Here is a 20,001-nt window from a genome sequence, read left to right as displayed (position 1 = left end):
AACGTACCATGCTGGGATTGGATCTCACAACCTTCTGGGTTTTAAATGCCAGCACAAGATCACTGGGTTAGTTCAGAATAAAATGAACCTTCCAAAAAGAGGCCATGCCAAAAGTGACAAGAAGGAGAAAAAATTACAACAAAGAAAAGAATTGTCCGGAGGAAAATTGAAAATAACTACTGATTCATTTATTAATAACCATAAATAATCCTCTGGCAAGTATTGTGAAGAGATGAGGTGTCTTCAGAGTCACTGAAAGCATTTTGTCTCCCAACATGCTCTACAATTCTCAGACACCTATGTCACCATAAATTCTCCTAGATCATTCACAATAGTCTTAAGAATGTGGTCTCCATAGTAACCCAGGCCCTGATATATTATGATGTGTCACTGTCTCCATGGTAATTAAGCAATCTATTTTCATGGTCTCCGTGGTAATTTAGGATTTTTTTGATCATTTCATATGGTAACATCTCTCACCGCATACTGCAGAAATGGCAATATACATTGCCTGAACGCCCCATTGTCAAATCTCCAGTATATTCATGGTTTGTCCTTTCAGGCAATGTCACCAAATTATAAAATAATTTTCAGTGGAATTCTGTTATATTTGCTCTATCATAGGCTGGTTGGTAGTGCAAAGCAACTGGAGTCGAGTCATAATACTATCAAGGGAAAGAGGCCACGTTCAAGTAAGTACATTTGCATGCATGCTAGTTACTACTACAAAGGGTTTTAAACCAAAGACAGAACTTGCATTTATATAGTGCCTTTCATATTTTCATCATATTCACACTTGGCATCCAACCAAATACTTTTGAAATGTAGTCAGTATCATAGTGTCGGCAAAAGTGAGAACCAATTTGTACCAAGCAAAATTGCACAATCTGCAATAAGAACAAATAATATATTTTTGTGGTGTTAGTTGAGGGATAAATATTGTCCAAGGCACTGGGAGAGCACACCTGCTCTTCTTCAAATTGTGCAGCAGAATTACCTGTATTTAAGTAAGAGGGAAGACTGGGCCTTGCTTTAACATTTCATCCAAATGATGGCACATCCGACAGTACAACACCAGTCTTGATTAGATAGTCAAATCTCTAGAGTGAGGCTTGAACCCAATGTCATATGAGTCATTGGTGAGAGTGCTCATAGAACCACTGGTTTGAGAGTTAACTGTATGTTCTAATGAGTCCCAAGTCATGTGTTGCCTCCAAAGTGTCCGAGAAAGTGCAATAAAAGTATCTGTCAAATGATGGGGTTGGTGGAGGCTTAGGGGGTGGTGGTTGGGTGGGGAGTGTAGGGTGGGGGTGGGGGGGTGGTTGAGGGGGACGAGTGGAGAGGGCGGTGGTTAGTGTGGGGTGCGTTTATGTTAATGCTGGAGTAGTGGCATATGGAAGGATTGGATCCAGGTCCTAATAAAAGAGTTTTAGGAATTAGGTCATAGTTTCGATTCAGGATCTCGAGTGGCCATTGTGACCATTTCCGGAGGATGAATAAATCATGCCACTCTAAACCATAGGAAAGCTGGGGCCAATATCCTCTGGGGAGAATAACTGGAGATGTGGGTGAAGGTTTAAATTAGTATGGCAGAGGAGGATTAAAAAAAAGGGTGTAGAGCAGGAAACTCAAGAGGCAAAGTTTTTGCAGTTTAGTTAATAAGGATTGAAAGAGATTAATCATGAATGGTTTCAGCCCTTTGTGTCAGTGCTGCCTCTGAGAATCTCGTTGCGAGTTCTACTCTGCTTTTCCCCGTAGCCTTGCAATTTTTTGCTCTGAGATAATTCCCTTTTGAACACCATGATTAAATCTGCCTCCACCACACTCTCAGGCAGTCGATTTCAGATTCTAACTCGCCGCATAAAACGTTTCTCCTCATGTCACCATTTCTTCTTCTAACGTTGATCAATGAGGTTATTAATAATTAAATAGATAGAAGAAGCAGCCAACATAGATTTCAGAAAGAAAGATTACGCTTGGAAACCTAATTGTTAGGGGTGATCTCCACCAACCTACTTGAAGGTGGACGGGGGGGATCGTAAAATAAAATTGATGGCCTGTCTGTCATCTTCCCTTCCACCCATGACTTGTCTCCCATAATACGCAGGCAAGGTGTCAGGCAGCTTGCCCACCCTTGGGTTTATTGAGGCTCACAAGTGGTCAATTTTAGGGGAGATGGTGGTGTAGTGATAATGTCACTGGACTAGTAATCCAGAGACCCAAAATAGTGACCTGAGTTCAAATCCCACCACAGCAGATGGTGAAATTTCAATTCAAAATGGAAAAAATATGGAACCAAAAGTCTAATAATGATCATGAAACCATTGTCAATTATCAAAAAAACCTATCTGGTTCGTTAATGTCCTTACCTGGTCTGGCCTACATGTGACTCAAGATCCACAGCAATGTGGTTGACTCTTAAATGCCCTTTGAAAAAAAGCCACTCAGTTCAAGGGCAATAATGATTTAGCCAGCGACGCCCATATCCAATGAATGGATTTTCAAAAAGACCACTTAAGGACCACATACCACCTCCGCTACAATTTTAAGTGTGGCTGGGAAAGGCAGAGAGACAGCTGTCTGCTGTCAGGCAGAAAGAGGGTCTCTAGTGCACATTGGGGAACCCCTCCGCCCCCCAAAAGATTCTACACCTCCTTTATCCCTCCCCATCCTAGCCTTTAAAATCTGACCCTGCACCCTCCCAGCCCCCCTTTGTCACCTCGTTGGGGTCTGCCAAGAAGGCCTGATCAAAATTCATGACTTACCTGTGTAATAATATGCACCCATGCACATCATGAGGTAAAAACAGGAAGTGAAAGACACCCAGGTTAGCCAATCAGCATACAGGAAAGAACACAACCAATCACCAGACAGAACACCAGAAGGGGGCTTCCAACTATAAAACACATGAGGCATCAGCACTCCGCCTCTTTCCACTGGTGACAACTGTAGTGACAGTCAGGGTGTATATCAGTCAGCACCTTCTACACGTAGATCAGAGCTTGCCTGGTCTAGTAAGTTAGAGTTAGTACACTTAGAGTAGTAGAGTGTCAACCCACAGCCAGCTGCGTGCATTGTTACAGAAGTTCAATAAATCGTATTGAACCAACGCCTACATTTGGTGTATGCTTTACTGTTCATCTGCATCCTGTTGCAGTCCGTGTTACCCCAGGGTGATTAACATGACATGATACCAGGAGTCTACTTCATCTAAGTAATTTACCTTGAATAATTCAGTGACAACCAGCAAGTGCCTTCCAGCGGCATGGAGAAGATGCAGGCCCCTCCACACTTCCGGATCTCCGGAAATCTCGGCGCCAACTGGCGGGCCTTCAAGCAGAAATTCAGTCTATACATTGAGGCTTTGGTCCGATGCCAGAAAAATCGCGCTGCTCCTATCGATTGCGGGGGACCAGGCCATCCAAATCATCAATTCGCTCACTTTTGCTGACGTCGAGGACAAGACCAAGTTCCAGACCGTGTTAGCCAAATTCGACAGTCACTGTGAAGTCGAAACGAATGAGAGCGAAACGAATGATATCTCGGAACGGCCGAAAACACACCCACAGGAGGTACAGAAACTGCAAGTCCTGCACTCGAGGGTGAGCCCAGAAATCTACACCCTCATCGAGGACGCGGACGATTTCCATGCAGCAATGGAGCTGCTAAAAGGACATTATATTCGCCCTGTAAACCAGGTCTACGCCCGACATCTGTTAGTGACGAGGCGACCAGGCGACAAATCCCTGGGGAATCGCTGGAAGAATTCTACCGTGCGCTCCTGGTGTTGGGGAGAAACTGCAGCTGCCCGCAAGTTTCGGCGAGCGACCACCCAGAACGTTTGATCTGGGACGCTTTCAATGCAGGTATGCTGTCCTCCCAAATCCGCCAGCGACTGCTGGAGAAAGACACACTAGGCCTCAAGGAGGCATGGGCCCTTGCCGGCTCCCTGGATGTGGCCTCCCGAAACACCCGCGCTTATGTCCCCAACCGCGCGGCCGACCCCGAGGCATCTCCCATCCCCCCACAAGCCTGTGCTGCAAGACGCCCTGGCAACCCCGGGGGGCACCGCTGCTATTTTTGTGGGCAAGCCAAGCACTCCCAACAGCGCTGTCCAGCCCGTGCATCCACCTGCAAGGGATACAGTAAAAAGGGCCACTTCGTGGCGGTATGCCAGGCCCGGGCAGTCGCTCCAGTCTCCGGTGGCGAATGCGGACCGCCACCACAATCCTCTCCACGGTCCCCGTGCAGCCAGCGGGCACTGCCATCTTCCTCCAGGGCCACGTGCGGCCTCTGGGCGTCGCCATCCTGCTGCCATTTTGTGCACCCCCAGCCATGTGCGACCAGGTTCGCCGGTAGCTCCTGCCGGCTGGCTCTGCCCACGGAGAACTGTATAAATATGTATGACCTCCAGTGCCCTGCCATTTCGCCAGCTGCAGCAGGAGGCCACACATCTGACTGTAATAAAGCCACAGTTGTACCCAACTTTAGTCTTTGTGCAATTGATCGTGCATCAATTTATTACAGTCAGATTTTCCACAGAATGGATATCCGAATTAAGCCCGATCGCCTGCAGCTGGATCCGCACTCGCCCGACGCCAGGAAAGACTTTATTCACTGGCTAGCATGTTTCGACACTTAAATCAACGCGGCGGACCCCGCACCAACGGAGGCTCAGAAGATAAACGTCCTGTACTCCAGACTGAGCTCCAGCGTGGTCCCGTTGATCCAAGACGCCACGAATTACACAAAAGCAATGGAACTCCTCACAAAACACTATGTGCAGAAGACGAACACGCTCTTCGCCAGGCATGTACTCGTCACCCGCTCGGAACTACCTGGTGAGACCATCGAAGACTTCTGGCGGACCCTAATCCCACTCGTCCGGGACTGTGACTGTCAGGCCGTCACGGCCGCCGAACACTCGAATCTCCGCATGCGCGATGCCTAATGACGGGGATTGCGTCGGACCGCATCCGAGAACGATTGCTGGAAGGGACCATGCTCGAACTGGCGGAGACAAAAACCTTTGCGCTCTCCATGACGGTCGCATCCCGTAACGTACCTCTCCCGCCGCGCTGCCCACCCTTCTACTCCTTCCTACCCCTCCTGGACCCTGCCAACGACCTCCTCAACCGGGGCCCTGCCTTCGCAATACGCCTGCGCCGCATGCCAATCCGCGCACCCCGGGGGTCCCCGCTGCTACTTCTGCGGTCAGCAGAAGCACCCCAGCCAACACTGCCCGGCCTGCACTGCCGTTTGTAAATCCTGCAGTAAAAAGGGCCACTTCGCGGCTTTGTGCCAGGCCCGCGCAGTCGCTGCGATCGCGCCCGCTATCGCCCCCTCCCCCACGCCAGACGCACAATGGGGGCCGCCATCTTCTCCTCCCGGGTCCATGTGCGACCAATGGGCGCCGCCATCTTGGCCCGACCCCGCAATGTGCACACCATGGGCTCTGCCATCTTGTCCCGACACCACAATGTGCGCACCATGGGCGCCGCCATCTTGTCCCCCACAGGGTCTCCGGACATCCCGGCATCGGAACCGCACACGCTTGTCACCCGAAGCATCCAATGGCTACCCGCAGCTCGCTTCGATGACGCTGGACCAATCTCGCCCGCACAACCTGGCCATCGCGTCGACGACGGTTAAAATCAACGGCCACGCGACCTCGTGCCTGCTGGACTCTGGGAGCACAGAAAGCTTCGTTCACCCAGATACGGTAAGGCACTGCTCCCTCGCGGTCCACCCTGCCAATCAAAGAATTGGCCACCCTAGCCTCCGGATCCTACTCCGTCCCAAACCGAGGCTTTTGTACAGTCACCCTCACGGGCCAGGGCATAGAATTTAGTAACTTTCGCCTCTATGTCCTTCCTAATCTCTGCGCTGCACTCACCAGGTGAGAGCCTCACCCTCAAATTCGGCGGGCCCTTACCCCCCCTTACCGTTTGCGGCCTCGCGACCCTCAAGGTCGATTCCCCTTCCCTTTTTGCCAATCTAACTGTGGATTGCAAGCCCGTTGCCACTAGGAGCAGACAGTACAGCACCCAGGACAAGACCTTCATCAGGTCCGAAATCCAGCGGCTGCTTAAGGAGGGTATTATCGAGGCCAGCAACAGCCCCTGGAGAGCCCAAGTGGAAGTGGTTAAAACTGGGGAGAAAAACAGGATGGTCATGGACTACAGCCAGACCATCAATCAGTACATGCAGCTCGACGCGTACCCCCTCCCACGCATATCTGATATGGTCAATCAGATTGCACAGTACCGGGTCTTCTCAACAATTGACCTGAAATCCGCCTACCACCAGCTCCTCATCCGGAAGTCAGACCGGCCATACACTGCCTTCGAGGTGGACGATCGCCTCTACTACTTCCTTAGGGTCCCTTTTGGTGTCTCAGTCTTCCAAAGAGAGATGGACTGAATGGTCGACCAGTACGATTTGTGGGCCACCTTTCCGTACTTAGATAATGTCACCATCTGCGGCCATGACCAGCAGGACCACGATGCCAACCTCGATAAATTCCTCCGCACTGCCACTCTTCTCAACCTGACCTACAACAAAGAGAAGTGTGTGTTCAACACAACCCGGTTAGCCATTCTCGGTGATATAGTCCAAAACGGACTTCTCGGGCCCGACCCCGGGCGCATGCGCCGCCTCATGGAACTTCCCCTCCCCCACTGCCCCAAGGCCCTCAAACGCTGCCTGGCGTTCTTTTCCTACTATGCTCAGTGGGTCCCAAACTATGCGGACAAGGCCCGCCCACTCATCCAGTCCACCCAATTCCTCCTTGCCGCCGAGGCACAACACGCTTTCGCCCGCATCAGAGCAGACATCGCCAAGGCCGGGATACGCGCAGTGGACGAGTCACTGCCTTTCCAAGTAGAAAGCGACGCTTCAGACGTCGCCCTTGCCGCCACTCTAAATCAGGCAGGCAGACCCGTGGCATTCTTTTCCCGCACCCTTCATGCCTTTAAAATTCAACACTCATCCGTCGAGAAGGAGGCCCAAGCTATCGTTGAAGCGGTGCGGCATTGGATGCATTACCTGGCCGGTAAGAGATTCACTCTCCTTACTGTGGTAATACCAGGTATTGCGGTACCAGAGAGAGGAATGACCATTGGCTAGACCGCGGGGTCTACCATTGGGTAATGTACATAGCCCCGCCCTGAGAGGCGGGGTATAAGAACCAATGCTGTCCCAGCAGCCTTCACTTCTGTAACTTCGCTGCTGGGTACAGTTCTATCTGATTAAAGCTGAATCGATATGACTCCACGTGGACTCAAGCGTATTGATTGTGTATCAATTTAATCAGATAAGTACTTTGAAGGATGGATCTCCGCATCAAGCTGGCGTGCCTTCAGCTCAGCCATCACGCAGCAAACTCTGCCATGATTTTTAAGCATTGGCTGGCATGCTTCCAGAGCTACCTCGATACGGCTGCTGACACCCCCACGGAAAGGCAGAAAATACACCTCCTAAGCTGGCGGGTCAGCCCGGCGATCTACCCCCTGATCGAAGGGGCGGTGAACTATGATAAAGCCATGGAACTGCTGGAAGGACACTACATTCGTCCACTTAATCAGGTCTACGCCCGTCACCTGCTGGCAACGGGACGGCAGAGCCCAGATGGGACGCTAGAAGATTTCTACCGGGCACTGATCGTGCTGGGCCAAAACTGCGGCTGCCCAGTGGTGACGGCGAACGAGCATTCCGAACTTTTAATTCGAGACGCTTTCGTGGCAGGTATGATATCCCCCGATATTCGCCGAAGGCTACTCGAAATGGACACGCTGGGCCTCACCGAGGCCCGGGCCCTGGCAGGGTCCATGGACGTGGCGTACAAAAACGCCCTTGCGTACGCCCCCACGCGTATTTACGCCGACAAGGCTCGACCCCTGATCCAGGCCACAACCTTCCCCCTGTCGACGGAGGCCCGCCATGCCTTCTGCCGCATCAAAGCAGACATCGCAAAAGCCACGATGCGCGCCATCGACGAGTCCCTCCCCTTCCAGGTCGAGAGCGACGTGTCTGACGTAGCTCTAGCGGCCACCCTCAACCAAGCGGGCAGGCCTGTGGCTTTCTTCTCCCGCACTCTCCATGCCTCCGAAATTTGCCACTCCTCGGTCGAAAAGGAGGCCCAGGCCATAGTGGAAGCTGTGCGGCACTCTCCTCACGGACCAACGGTCGGTGGCCTTCATGTTCGATAATGCACAACGGGGCAAGATTAAGAACGACAAGATCTTGCGGTGGAGGATCAAACTCTCCACCTTCAATTACGAGATCTTGTATCGTCCCGGGAAGCTGAACGAGCCCCCTGATGCCCTATCCCGCGGCACTTGTGCCACTGCACAAGTAGACCGCCTCCAAGCCCTCCACGAGGACCTCTGCCACCCGGGAGTCACCCGGTTCTTCCATTTTGTTAAGTCCCGGAACCTGCTTTACTCCATCGAGGAGGTCAGGACAGTCACCAGGGACTGCCGAATCTGCGCGGAGTGCAAACCGCACTTCTACCGACCAGAGAGGGCGCATCTGATAAAGGCTTCCCGTCCCTTTGAACGCCTCAGCATGGACTTCAAAGGCCCCCTCCCCTCCACCGACCGCAACACGTATTTCCTGAACGTGATTGATGAGTACTCCCGGTTCCCATTCGCCATCCCCTGCCCGGACATGACCACAACCACCGTCATCAAGGCACTCCAACCTATTTTTACACTGTTCGGGTTCCCCGCATACATCCACAGTGATAGGGGGTCCTCCTTTATGCGCGACGAGTTGCGCTAGTTCCTGCTTAGCAAAGGCATCGCCTCAAGCAGGACGACCAGCTATAACCCCCGGGGAAACGGGCAGGTAGAAAGGGAGAACGGAACGGTCTGGAAGACCGTCCTGCTGGCCCTTCGGTCCAGGAATCTCCCAGTCTCCCGCTGGCAAGAAGTCCTCCCAGTGGCCCTTCACTCCATTTGGTCACTGCTATGTACTACCACGAACCAGACACCTCATGAACGTCTCCTTGTTTTCCCCAGGATGTCCTCCTCGGGGACCTCGCTCCCAATCTGGCTTGCAACACCCGGAACCGTCCTGCTGCGGAAACATGCGAGGGCCCGTTGGTCGAAAGGGTCCACCTGCTGCATGCCAACCCCCAGTACGCCTACGTAGCGTTCCCCGACGGACGCCAAGATACGGTCTCCCTCCGGGACCTCGCGCCCGCCGGAGCCCCACGCGCGCCCGAGCCACTGCTCCCCCCCCCACCCCCCCCACCGAACCTGACCAGAGGGTCAGTACTGCCACCAGAACCCCGACTCAGAGCCAAGCAGGCACCGACGCCCCCTTCAGGCACCCCTTCCTTCTGCCCATTTTTCGACCTTACAGCGCCGCCTAGGGGTGACGAAACTGCCTGGGAGGAAGACACCACGTTCCCGGAGTCACTACCACCCGGGACCCTCACCAGGATCGCCGCTGAAACTTAGACGCTCCAGTAGGACGACCAGGCCGCCCGATCGTCTGATTGCAGCACCATGAAGAAAATTAACAACGCAAGAACTTTCTCCGCAACCCTTGACAGCATGGTACCTGCAATACCTGGTCCTACCATGAAAAGGCGACAGTAATACTGGCCATCACCCCGCTGGCTCCTTTTTAACAGGGGGTGAATGTGGTAATACCAGGTATTGCAGTACCAGAGAGAGGAATGACCATTGGCTAGACCGCGGGGTCTACCATTGGGCAATGTACATAGCCCCGCCCTGAGAGGCAGGGTATAAGAACCAATGCCGTCCCAGCAGCCTTCACTTCTGTAACTTCGCTGCTGGGTACAGTTCTATCTGATTAAAGCTGAATCGATATGACTCCACGTGCACTCAAGAGTATTGATTGTGTATCACTTACGGACCAACGGTCGGTAGACTTCATGTTCAATAGCACACAGCGGGGCAAGATCAAAAATGATAAAATCTTGCGGTGGAGAATCGAGTTCTCCACCTATAATTACGAGATCTTATATCGCCCCGGTAAACTCAACGAGCCCCCAGACACCCTCTCTCGAGGTACATGTGCCAGCGCACAAGTGGATCTACTCCGGGCCCTACACGACAGCCTTTGTCACCCGGGTGTCACTCGATTGTACCATCTGGTCAAAGCTCGCAATCTGCCCTACTCCGTCGAGGAAGTAAGGACAGTCACCAGGGACTGCCAGGTCTGTGCGGAGTGCAAGCTGCACTTCTACCGGCCCAACCGCGCGCGACTGGGAAGGCTTCCCGCCCCGTTGAACGCCTCAGCGTGGATTTCAAAGGGCCCCTCCCCTCCACCGACCGTAACACGTACGTTCTCAGTGTGGTCGATGAGTACTCCAGATTCCCCTTCGCCATCCCATACCCCGATATGACATCTGCCAACGTCATCAATGCCCTCAGCACCATCTTCGCTCTGTTCGGTTTCCCCGCCTACATCCACAGTGACAGGGGATCCTCATTCATGAGCGATGAGCTGCGTCCGTTCCTGCTCAGCAGGGGTATAGCCTCCAGCAAGACGACCAGCTACAACCCCCGGGGAAACGTGCAAGTAGAACGGGAGAATGGGACGGTTTGGAAGGCCGTCCTGCTGCCCCTACGGTCCAGAAACCTTCCAGCCTCTCGCTCGCAGGAGGTCCTCCCTGACGCTCTGCAGTTCATCCGGTCACTATTGTGCACCGCCACTAATAACACACCCCATGAACGTGTTTTTACCTTCCCCAGGAAGTCCACATCCGGGGTGTCGCTCCCGACTTGGCTCGCTGCTCCAGGACTGGTCCTTCTCCGTAGGCACGTCCGACTCCACAAGGCGGACCCCTTGGTGGACAGTACTCACCTGCTCCACGCCAACCCTCAATATGCCTACGTTGAGTTCCCCGACGGCCGCCAAGGTACTGTCTCACTCAGGGACCTGGCACCGTCAGGTTACCCCCCCCCACCACCTCCCACCGCGCCGCCAATATTGACCCCACCAGACCACCCCCCCTCCCCTTTTCCGCACAAGAGGACGAAGAGGACTGCGGCACCCTCCCGGAGTTCCTCGATAACTTGCCAGCATCAGCACCGCCACCACCGCCATCGGTGCCACCTCCACCACCGCCAGTACCGACTTCGCCGCCACCGTTACGGCGCTCCCAACGAAGCACCAAAGCACCGGACCGGCTGAACCTTTGACGGACTCTGGAACGTCAACATGGACTTTTCTTTCCCTACCACTGTATATACTTGCACTAATTGTATATAGTTTCCCGTCACCCCCGCCGGACTCATTTTTAACAGGGGGTGAATGTGGTGAACCACTGTAATAGGAGATGTAAGGTAGGACCTGCACTACAGGTTCACCGGTAGCTCCTGCTGGCTGGCTCCGCCCACAGAGAACTGTATAAATATGGATGACCTCCAGTGCCCTGCCATTTCGCCAGCTGCAGCAGGAGGCCACATATATGACTGTAATAAAGCCACAGTTGTACCCAGCTTTAGTCTTTGTGCAATTGATCATGCATCACTCCCGCTGGCAGGAAATCCTCCCGGATGCCCTCCACTCCATCCGGTCACTGCTGTGTACCACGACCAACCAAACACCTCACGAACGTCTCCTTGTGTTCCCCAGGACGTCCTCCTCTGGGACCTCGCTCCCGACCTGGCTGGCAGCTCCCGGACCCGTCCTGCTCCGAAAACACATGCGGGCGCACAAATCGGACTCTTTGGTTGAGAGGGTCCATCTCCTCCACGCTAACCCTCAGCACGCCTACGTGGCAGACCCTGACGGCTGACAGGATGCGGTCTCCCTACGGTACCTGGCGCCCGCTGGATCCCCACACACACCCCCCGCCACCAGTCCCACCCTCCCTCCCACCGGTGCACCCCACAGCTGCCCCCCTCCCAGGTGAATCGGTTCTTCCACCAGCCCCGTCTAGGCCCTGCCCACCGGCGCACCCCACAGCTGCCACCCCTCCCAGGTCAGTCGGTCCTTCCACCAGCCACGTCTAGGGGTGATGTTGCTGCCACAGAAGCTGGAACCACGCTCCCGGAGTCACAGGCGCCTGAACCTCCACCGACATCACCACCAAAGCGACGCCGATCGCAGAGGATGACCAGGGCCCCCCGATCGACTAATTGTTTCGTTTTGAAATGTACATTACTGTTGTAAATAGTTAAAAGTTGTAATGAGGCAAAACGCTGTACGGAGGCATTACAGTACCTTCATAACTATAACTTCTGCCACTTTTACCACGTTGTAATACGAAGCCACCACCCCCGGCGGACTCTTTTTTAACAGGGGGTGAATGTGGTAGTCTGTGTTAGGAGGATTACGGTACCTACTAATGCCGGAATACCATTAGTGGAGCATGTACTTGTTCCCATTGGATAAGCTTGCATGTTAGCTCCGCCCTGCAAGGCTGGGTATAACAACCCGTGCCGCCCCTGCAGCTTTCTTCTGTCCCTGCGCTGCTGGGGGAAACATCTAGCGTATTAAAGCCTTCAATTGTCTCCAATCTCGTTTCTGACGTTATTGATTGTGCATCACTGGGTTTGGTGTTTTTAAAAAAGATTTAGAGTACCCAATTCACTTTTTCCAATTAAGGGGCAATTTAGCGTGGCCTATCCACCTATCCTGCACATCTTTTGGTTGTGGGGGTGAAACCCACACAAACACGGGGAGAATGTGCAAACTCCACACGGACAGTGACCCAGGGCCGGGATCGAACCTGGGACCTCGGCGCCGTGGGTAGCAGTGCTAACCACTGCACCATCGTGCTGCCCTGGGTTTGGTGTTTTAAATGGAGTTTCCCATCATACTGCCTGAGCAGCCAGAGCTACAGACCTGAAAGACTGGTTTTAATCTTCAGCCTCTTGGGGGAGAGGGGTTTGGTACCACAACCTTAAAACACTGTACACTTCTCAAGATTCTCTTTTGACTTTAAACCAGCAAATAAATTGCAGTCTAAATTTTAATTATGCCCTAAAGTAGGGAGGCACAATTCTGATGACATACTATACTAGAGCCTTGAGCAACTTACATTAATGTAAGAAACTCAAAAACTGGGAGTAATGCAGGGTTTTGACTCACGATTGCCCATTTTATCACTCTTGCAAAGTCTGGGAATGCAATCCCTATTTGCCACTAGGAAATACTAAAAGAAAAGTTTTACAAATATATCCTGCATGTGTGAGGACCTTGAGCAGTTTGACATGGGAAGTGAGGAGGTATTGGAGACTTTGGGCAGGATTCTCCGATGCCCAACGCCAAAATCAAATCGTGTTCGCCGATCGGGCAGAGAATGGGGACCAATGCCAAAATCGGGGCGTGGTCTAGGACGCGGCCATTCTCCAGCCATTTTCGGCACGGGAGGCGTGAGTTTCATCCGGCACAGGTGTGAGCCCCTCACTGGTCCCAGAAGCTGTGAGGGTTTCACACCGATTTTTTGGCCGCAAAAGACCACACGTGCTCTGCTGGCGCCGGCACTTAGCCGCTGAAATGAAGAATCCCTTTGATGGGCTCAAAAATAGACAAATCCCCAGGCCCGGATGAATTGCATCCCAGGCTGCCGTGGGAGGCGAGGCAGGAAATTGCAGGGGCTCTGACGCAAGTCTTTAATTCCTCCCCGGCCATGTGGGACGTGCCAGAGGACTGGAGAACAGGGTGGTAGAGATAAACCAAGAAACTACAGACCGGTGAGTTTCAAGTCAGTGCTAGGGAAACCATTGGAGAAAATTCCGAAGGAGTGAATTAATTTCCATTTGGAAAGGTTGATTAGGGATAGTTAACATGGCTTTGTCAGAGGGGCGTCACGCCTTACAAACTTGATAGAATTTTTTAATAAAGTGATCGAGTATGTGGATGAAGAAAATGCAGTTGATGTAATTTATGTGGATTTTAGCAAAGCCTTTGACAAGGGCCTACATGGGAGACTGATTGAGAAGGCTGAAGCACACGGGATTCAAGGAAATCTGGTGAGATGGATCAGAAACTGGCTTAGTAATAGGACACAGACACAAAGGGTGGTGTTGAAAGCTGTTTGAGTAACTCAAGGCCAGTGTCCAGCGGCGTACCACATGAATCAGTGCTGGGTCCCTCATTGTTTGTTATATATATATAAATGATATCAATGAGAATGTGGGAGAATGATAAGATTGCAGATGACACCAAGATTGGTAGTGAAGAGGGTCATAGGTTACAGGAAGATATAGATGGGTTGGTCAGATGGGCAGAGCAGTGTCTGATGATATTTAACACTGATAAGTGTGAGGTAATGCACTTTGGAAGAAGAAACAGGACAAGGGAGTATGTACTGAATGGCAGGACACAAGGAAGCTCAGAGGAACAGATGGATCTTGGGGTACTTGTTCACAGGTCCCTGAAGACAGCAAAGCAGGTGAATAGGGTAGTTAAGAAAGCATATGGGACACATGCCATCGTGGCATAGAATATAAGAGCCAGGAAGTTATGTTGGAGCTGTGCAGAATGTTCGTTAGGCCACAGCTGGAGTACTGTATGCAGTTCTGGTCACCTCACTATAGGAAGGAGGGGTAGGAGGAGATGTTGCCTGGGATGGAGATTCTGAGCTATGAGGAGAGACTGGATAGGCTTGGATCGTCTTCTTTAGAGCAGAGAAGGCTGAGGGGGGATATGATTGAGATGTTTAGGATTATGAGAGGTTTGGGTAGGGTAAATAGGAAGCAGCTGTTCGCCTTGGTTGAGGGGTCAATCACAAGGGGGAATCATTTTAGGGTGAGGGGCAGGAGATTCTGAGGGGATTTAAGAAAAAAAAAATCACTCAGAGGGTGATGGGAATCTGTAACGTACTGCCTGGGAGGTAGTGGGGCTGAAAATCTCACAATCTTTAAAAAGCACTTGGATGAGCACGTGAAAGACCATTACATTCATAAGAACATAAGAACATAAAAACTAGGAGCAGGAGAAGGCCATCTGGCCCCTCGAGCCTGCTCCACCATTCAATGAGATCATGGCTGATCTTTTGTGGACTCAGCTCCACTTTCCGGCCCGAACACCAAAACCCTTAATCCCTTTATTCTTCAAAAAACTATCTATCTTTATCTTAAAAACATTTAATGAAGGAGCCTCTACTGCTTCACTGGGCAAGGAATTCCATAGATTCACAACCCTTTGGGTGAAGAGGTTCCTCCTAAACTCAGTCCTAAATCTACTTCCCCTTATTTTGAGGCTATGCCCCCTAGTTCTGCTTTCACCCGCCAGTGGAAACAACCTGCCCGCATCTATCCTATCTATTCCCTTCATAATCTTATATGTTTCTATAAGATCCCCCCTCATCCTTCTAAATTCCAACGAGTACAGTCCCAGTCTACTCAACCTCTCCTCGTAATCCAACCCCTTCAGCTCTGGGATTAACCTAGTGAATCTCCTCTGCACAACCTCCAGTGCCAGTACGTCCTTTCTCAAGTAAGGAGACCAAAACTGAACACAATACTGCAGGTGTGGCCTCACTAACACCTTATACAATTGCAGCAGAACCTCCCTAGTCTTAACGTCCATCCCTCTAGCAATGAAGGACAAAATTCTATTTGCCTTCTTAATCACCTGTTACACCTGTAAACCAACTTTTTGCGACTCATGCACTAGCACACCCAGGTCTCTCTGCACAGCAGCATGTTTTAATATTTTATCATTTAAATAATAATCCCTTTTGCTGTTATTCCTACCAAAATGGATAACCTCACATTTGTCAACATTGTATTACATCTGCCAGACCCTAGCCCATTCACTTAGCCTATCCAAATCCCTCTGCAGACTTCCAGTATCCTCTGCACTTTTTGCTTACCACTTATCTTAGTGTCGTCTGCAAACTTGGACACATTGCCCTTGGCCCCCAACTCCAAATCATCTATGTAAATTGTGAACAGTTGTGGGCCCAACACTGATCCCTGAGGGACACCACTAGCTACTGATTGCCAACCAGAGAAACACCCATTAATCCCCACTCTTTGCTTTCTATTAATTAACCAATCCTCTATCCATGCTCCTACTTTCCCCTTAATGCCATGCATCTTTATCTTATGCAACAACCTTTTGTGTGGCACCTTGTCAAAGGCTTTCTGGAAATCCAGATATACCACATCCTGACTTGGAACTATATCGCCATTCCTTCACTGTCACTGCATCAAACCTGGAATTCCCTTCCTAACAAAACAGTGGGTGTACCGACACCATGCAATGGTTCTTAAGGATGGAAAATAAATGCTGGCACAGCTAACTCAATGCGGAACTGACATATTTCACACTGACCCATCCTAGAGCCATAAAGCTCTGGGGCCGGCTAAATGTTAGCTAGTGGGATCTCTGCCCCTCACTGGGGAGGATAACTCCTCTATCCGTATGATCATGGCAAGTGTCTATCTACTATAACACTTAAAGTATATTGCCTATAATCAAAGTCAAACTAATTGGAAAAATCTCTGACTCTTAAGCTGTTGAAGATATAAACAAGAATCTTGCAAAGCACATTTTCCACTGTTTTAAAGATCTTTGGGTGGATGTAATCTTGTCCAGCAGCCCTATTAGATGGCTCCCAATGCTATCTAAAATGAGTTTATCTTAGAGAGTATCTAAGATAAGTTTTCATGGTGACTGTATAATCAATTCATTGTTGGTAGTTGTACAGCTCTGACAGCCAATCATATACATAGCATTACACAGACACGGTTCCGTGAACAAAAGGTTCTGGTGCTTCTGCAGCCTTTAGGTCGATCCTTGTGCCAGCAGATTGTAGCTTCTCAATTTGCTTCTCCTCATGCATGTTGTGTTTCATCAAATGTTCGCTCTTACAATTCACTCACAAACTGATTGAATGGGCAGGGTTTTCCCTCAGAGGCCGGGAAACAGGGTCGGAAATGTTTCCGGGTCCCAACTCCATTGTCGGGGGAAAACGGTCACTCTTTGGGAGTAGCACAGTGGTGTCTCTTAATTTGTGTGAAGACAGTGACCCTGTCCAACTAATCGTGGTGGGTGAGCTCTTGAAGCTGGAATGCCCAATTAGAGACCTCCTAGCTGATGACCAGCAACCTTACTGTCACAGAAAACTGGAGGCCGACTGGGAAATCCCAGTGGTCCTCCTGTAAGCCTGTTTAACAAGGTTTTTAAAAAGCCAACTTGGCTACCCACTTCTTTGTCCTGCCAAACCCAAACCCACCTCAATAAAACACAAAGAAAGGGGCCACGGAAACATACAAACGTATGAATTAGGAACAGGAATAGACCATTTGGTCCCTTGAGAATTTTCCGCCAGGATAGGAATTAGGAGCAGGAGCAGGCTACTCGGTCCCTCGAGCTTGCTTCACCATTCAATAAGATCATGGTCGATCTGATTGTGGACTCAACTCCACATTCCGAAGACCCCTGATAACCTTTGACTCCCTCGTTCGTCAAGGATTTACCTTTGCCTTAAAAATATTTGATTAGTCCCTCTGACTAGTCAAGCAACACTCTGACATGGTCATATTCATTGAATCATAATTTTCAGCTAATGTCCAAGACTCATCCATCGCTATCTCTGGGTATGTCCTGTTCCAACAGCAGGACAGACTCACCTAAGGGAATGGCACAGTAGTATAGGCGGGACAGAGATGCCCTGAGAGTCCCCAGCATTGACTCTGGACCCCATGAAATCTCACGGTATCAGGTCAGGCATGGGAAAGGAAAACTCCTGCTGATTACCAACTCTGCACCTCACCCCTCCTTGGCTGATGTACACTTCAATGTTTAATACCATTTGGAGGAAGCACTGAGGGCCGCAAGGGCACAGATTGTACTCAAGGGCACAGATAGCAGCCAGGCTGAACCTTTGTAAGATGGCCAGAGAACCAAGCAAAGGAAAAACCTGATCAACCTAATCATCAGCCAATCTATCTGTTGCAGATGCATCTATCCATGACAGTATTGGTAGGAATGACCACCTGATGAAGTCCCACCTTCACACTGAGGATGCCCTCCATTATGTTGAGTGGCACTACCAACATGCTGAATGGTATAGACTCAGAACAGACCCAGCAAGTCAATTCTCAGCAGCTATGAGGAGCTGTGGACGATCAGCAGCAGCAGCAGAATTGTACTACAGTGTGTATTGCCCAGAATATCCCCCAATCTACCATTAAGATCAAGTCAGGGGATCAACCCTGGTTCAATGAGAGTGTAGGAAGGCATGCCAGGAGTAGCACCAGACATACCTCAGAATGAGATGTTAACCTGGTGAAGTTACAACACTGGGCTACATGCATTCTAAACAGGGGAGCCATCATTCCAGAAACAGAGCAAAGTGATCCGACAACTATGGATCAGATCAAAGCAGTCTGGACACACCAGTCATGAATGGTGGTGGGGAATTGAACTACAAGAAGAGGAAACTTCTTAATGATGGCAGACCCAAGCACAACAGTGTAAAAGACATGACTGAAGTGTTCTCAACTATTTTCAATAGGAAACACCCAGAGAATGGTCCAATTTGACCTCACCCTGAGATCCTGAGCATCACAGGTGCCAATTTCCAGGCAATTCTATTCACTCCATGCGATATTAAACAGTGGCTGAGGGCATGAGATACTGCTCAGATTATGGGCCTTGACAACATCCAGGCTGTAATACTGAAGACTTGTGCTCCAGAACTAGCCGTGCCCCTAGCCAAGCTGTTCCAGTACAGCTAGAATACTGGCATCTACTCGACAAGGTGGAAAATTGTCCAGGTATGTCCTGATTACGAAAGCAGAACAAATTCAATCTGGGCAATTAATGGCTGTTTTTCGGCTGCAGGGAATTATGCCATGGGGCTCCCCAGGCTTAGTACAAACAAGGATAGGAATTAGGAGCAGGAGCGGGCTACTCGGTCCCTCGAGCTTGCTTCACCATTCAATAAGATCATAGCTGATCTGACTGTAACTTCAATTCCACATTCGTGCCTATCCCCAATAACAAAAGACGAGGAAGGGAGGGGGAACGGGGGCTTGTTTGGGGGGGTATTTGAGCAAGAAAATACATGAAGGATCTGGAAAACTGACATGTATGGGAGGAATCCATTGTACAAAGTTCTGTATCATATCGATTTACCATGGTCATGTCTTGCTATGTGCGCCTTCTTTCTTTTTGTTACGGGGGGGGGGGGGGGGATTGTTTGTAAGGGTGAAAAACTGTGTTAAAATTCTTTTTAAAAAAATATATATTTATTAAAGTTTTTTAACAAAACAAAACAATTTTTTCCCCTTACAAACAATAACCCGTAACAAAATAACACAAAATCGCCTGAGCAAGATTTATACATGGTAAGATGATATATTTACATAGCTTTATACACTGGCTCTCGCCAATTCGTGCCAGTTTCCCCCACCCTCCATGTTATCCCCCGCTCATCCGTCCCCTCAAGCAATCTCTCGTTCCCCCCCCCCCCCCCCCCCCCCCCCCCAGGTTGCTGCTGCTGCTGACCGACCTTCCTCTAACGCTCGTCGAGGTAGTCTAGGAACGGTTGCCACCGCCTGTAGAACCCCTGCGCAGACCCCCTTAAGGCAAACTTAATCCTCTCCAACTTTATGAACCCAGCCATGTCGTTTATCCAGGCCTCCAGGCTGGGGGGCTTCGCCTCCTTCCACATTAGCCGGGCTACCAGGGACGCAAAGGCCAGAATGCCAGCCTCTTTCGCCTCCTGCACTCCCGGCTCATCTGTGTTAAAATTCTTAATAAATATATATTTTAAAAAAATATATATATTGAGGCTGGGATTTTCCAGCCCTGCCAGCCATCAGGATCTTCCGATCCTGCCGAAAGCCAATGGATTTTTGGCTGACTTGCCCCACAGCCGGTCCTGCCATGGGGCGGATGGAAACTCTGGCCAAGGACTCTACTTCCACCACCTTTTGAGGAAGAGAGTGCCACAGACTCATGACCCTCTGAGAGAATGTCTGAGGATCCCTGCTGTTTCTGATATCCATTAATGAAGTAGATTTGTACATCCAGGACACAATTGTGAAAATG

The 20,001-nt window shown here is 50.6% G+C and overlaps 1 protein-coding gene across 1 annotated transcript in view; it reads left to right on the top strand.

Annotated features, from left to right (window-relative positions):
- The first annotated feature begins 516 nt into the window (after nucleotides 1–516).
- Nucleotides 517–20,001, top strand: part of LOC140411728 (uncharacterized) — a 477,774-nt gene continuing 458,289 nt past the window's right edge. The window contains exon 1 of the mRNA XM_072500732.1: nucleotides 517–692. Within this exon, the coding sequence (XP_072356833.1) occupies nucleotides 566–692 (127 nt within the window). The 5' untranslated portion in view covers nucleotides 517–565. The remainder of the gene's footprint in view (nucleotides 693–20,001) is intronic.

The sequence above is a fragment of the Scyliorhinus torazame genome, chromosome 4 (assembly GCF_047496885.1).
Source record: "Scyliorhinus torazame isolate Kashiwa2021f chromosome 4, sScyTor2.1, whole genome shotgun sequence".
Classification (NCBI taxonomy): Eukaryota; Metazoa; Chordata; class Chondrichthyes; order Carcharhiniformes; family Scyliorhinidae; genus Scyliorhinus; species Scyliorhinus torazame.
Note: the sequence above shows the minus strand (reverse complement) of the source record. Positions and strands in the feature narration are given on the sequence as shown.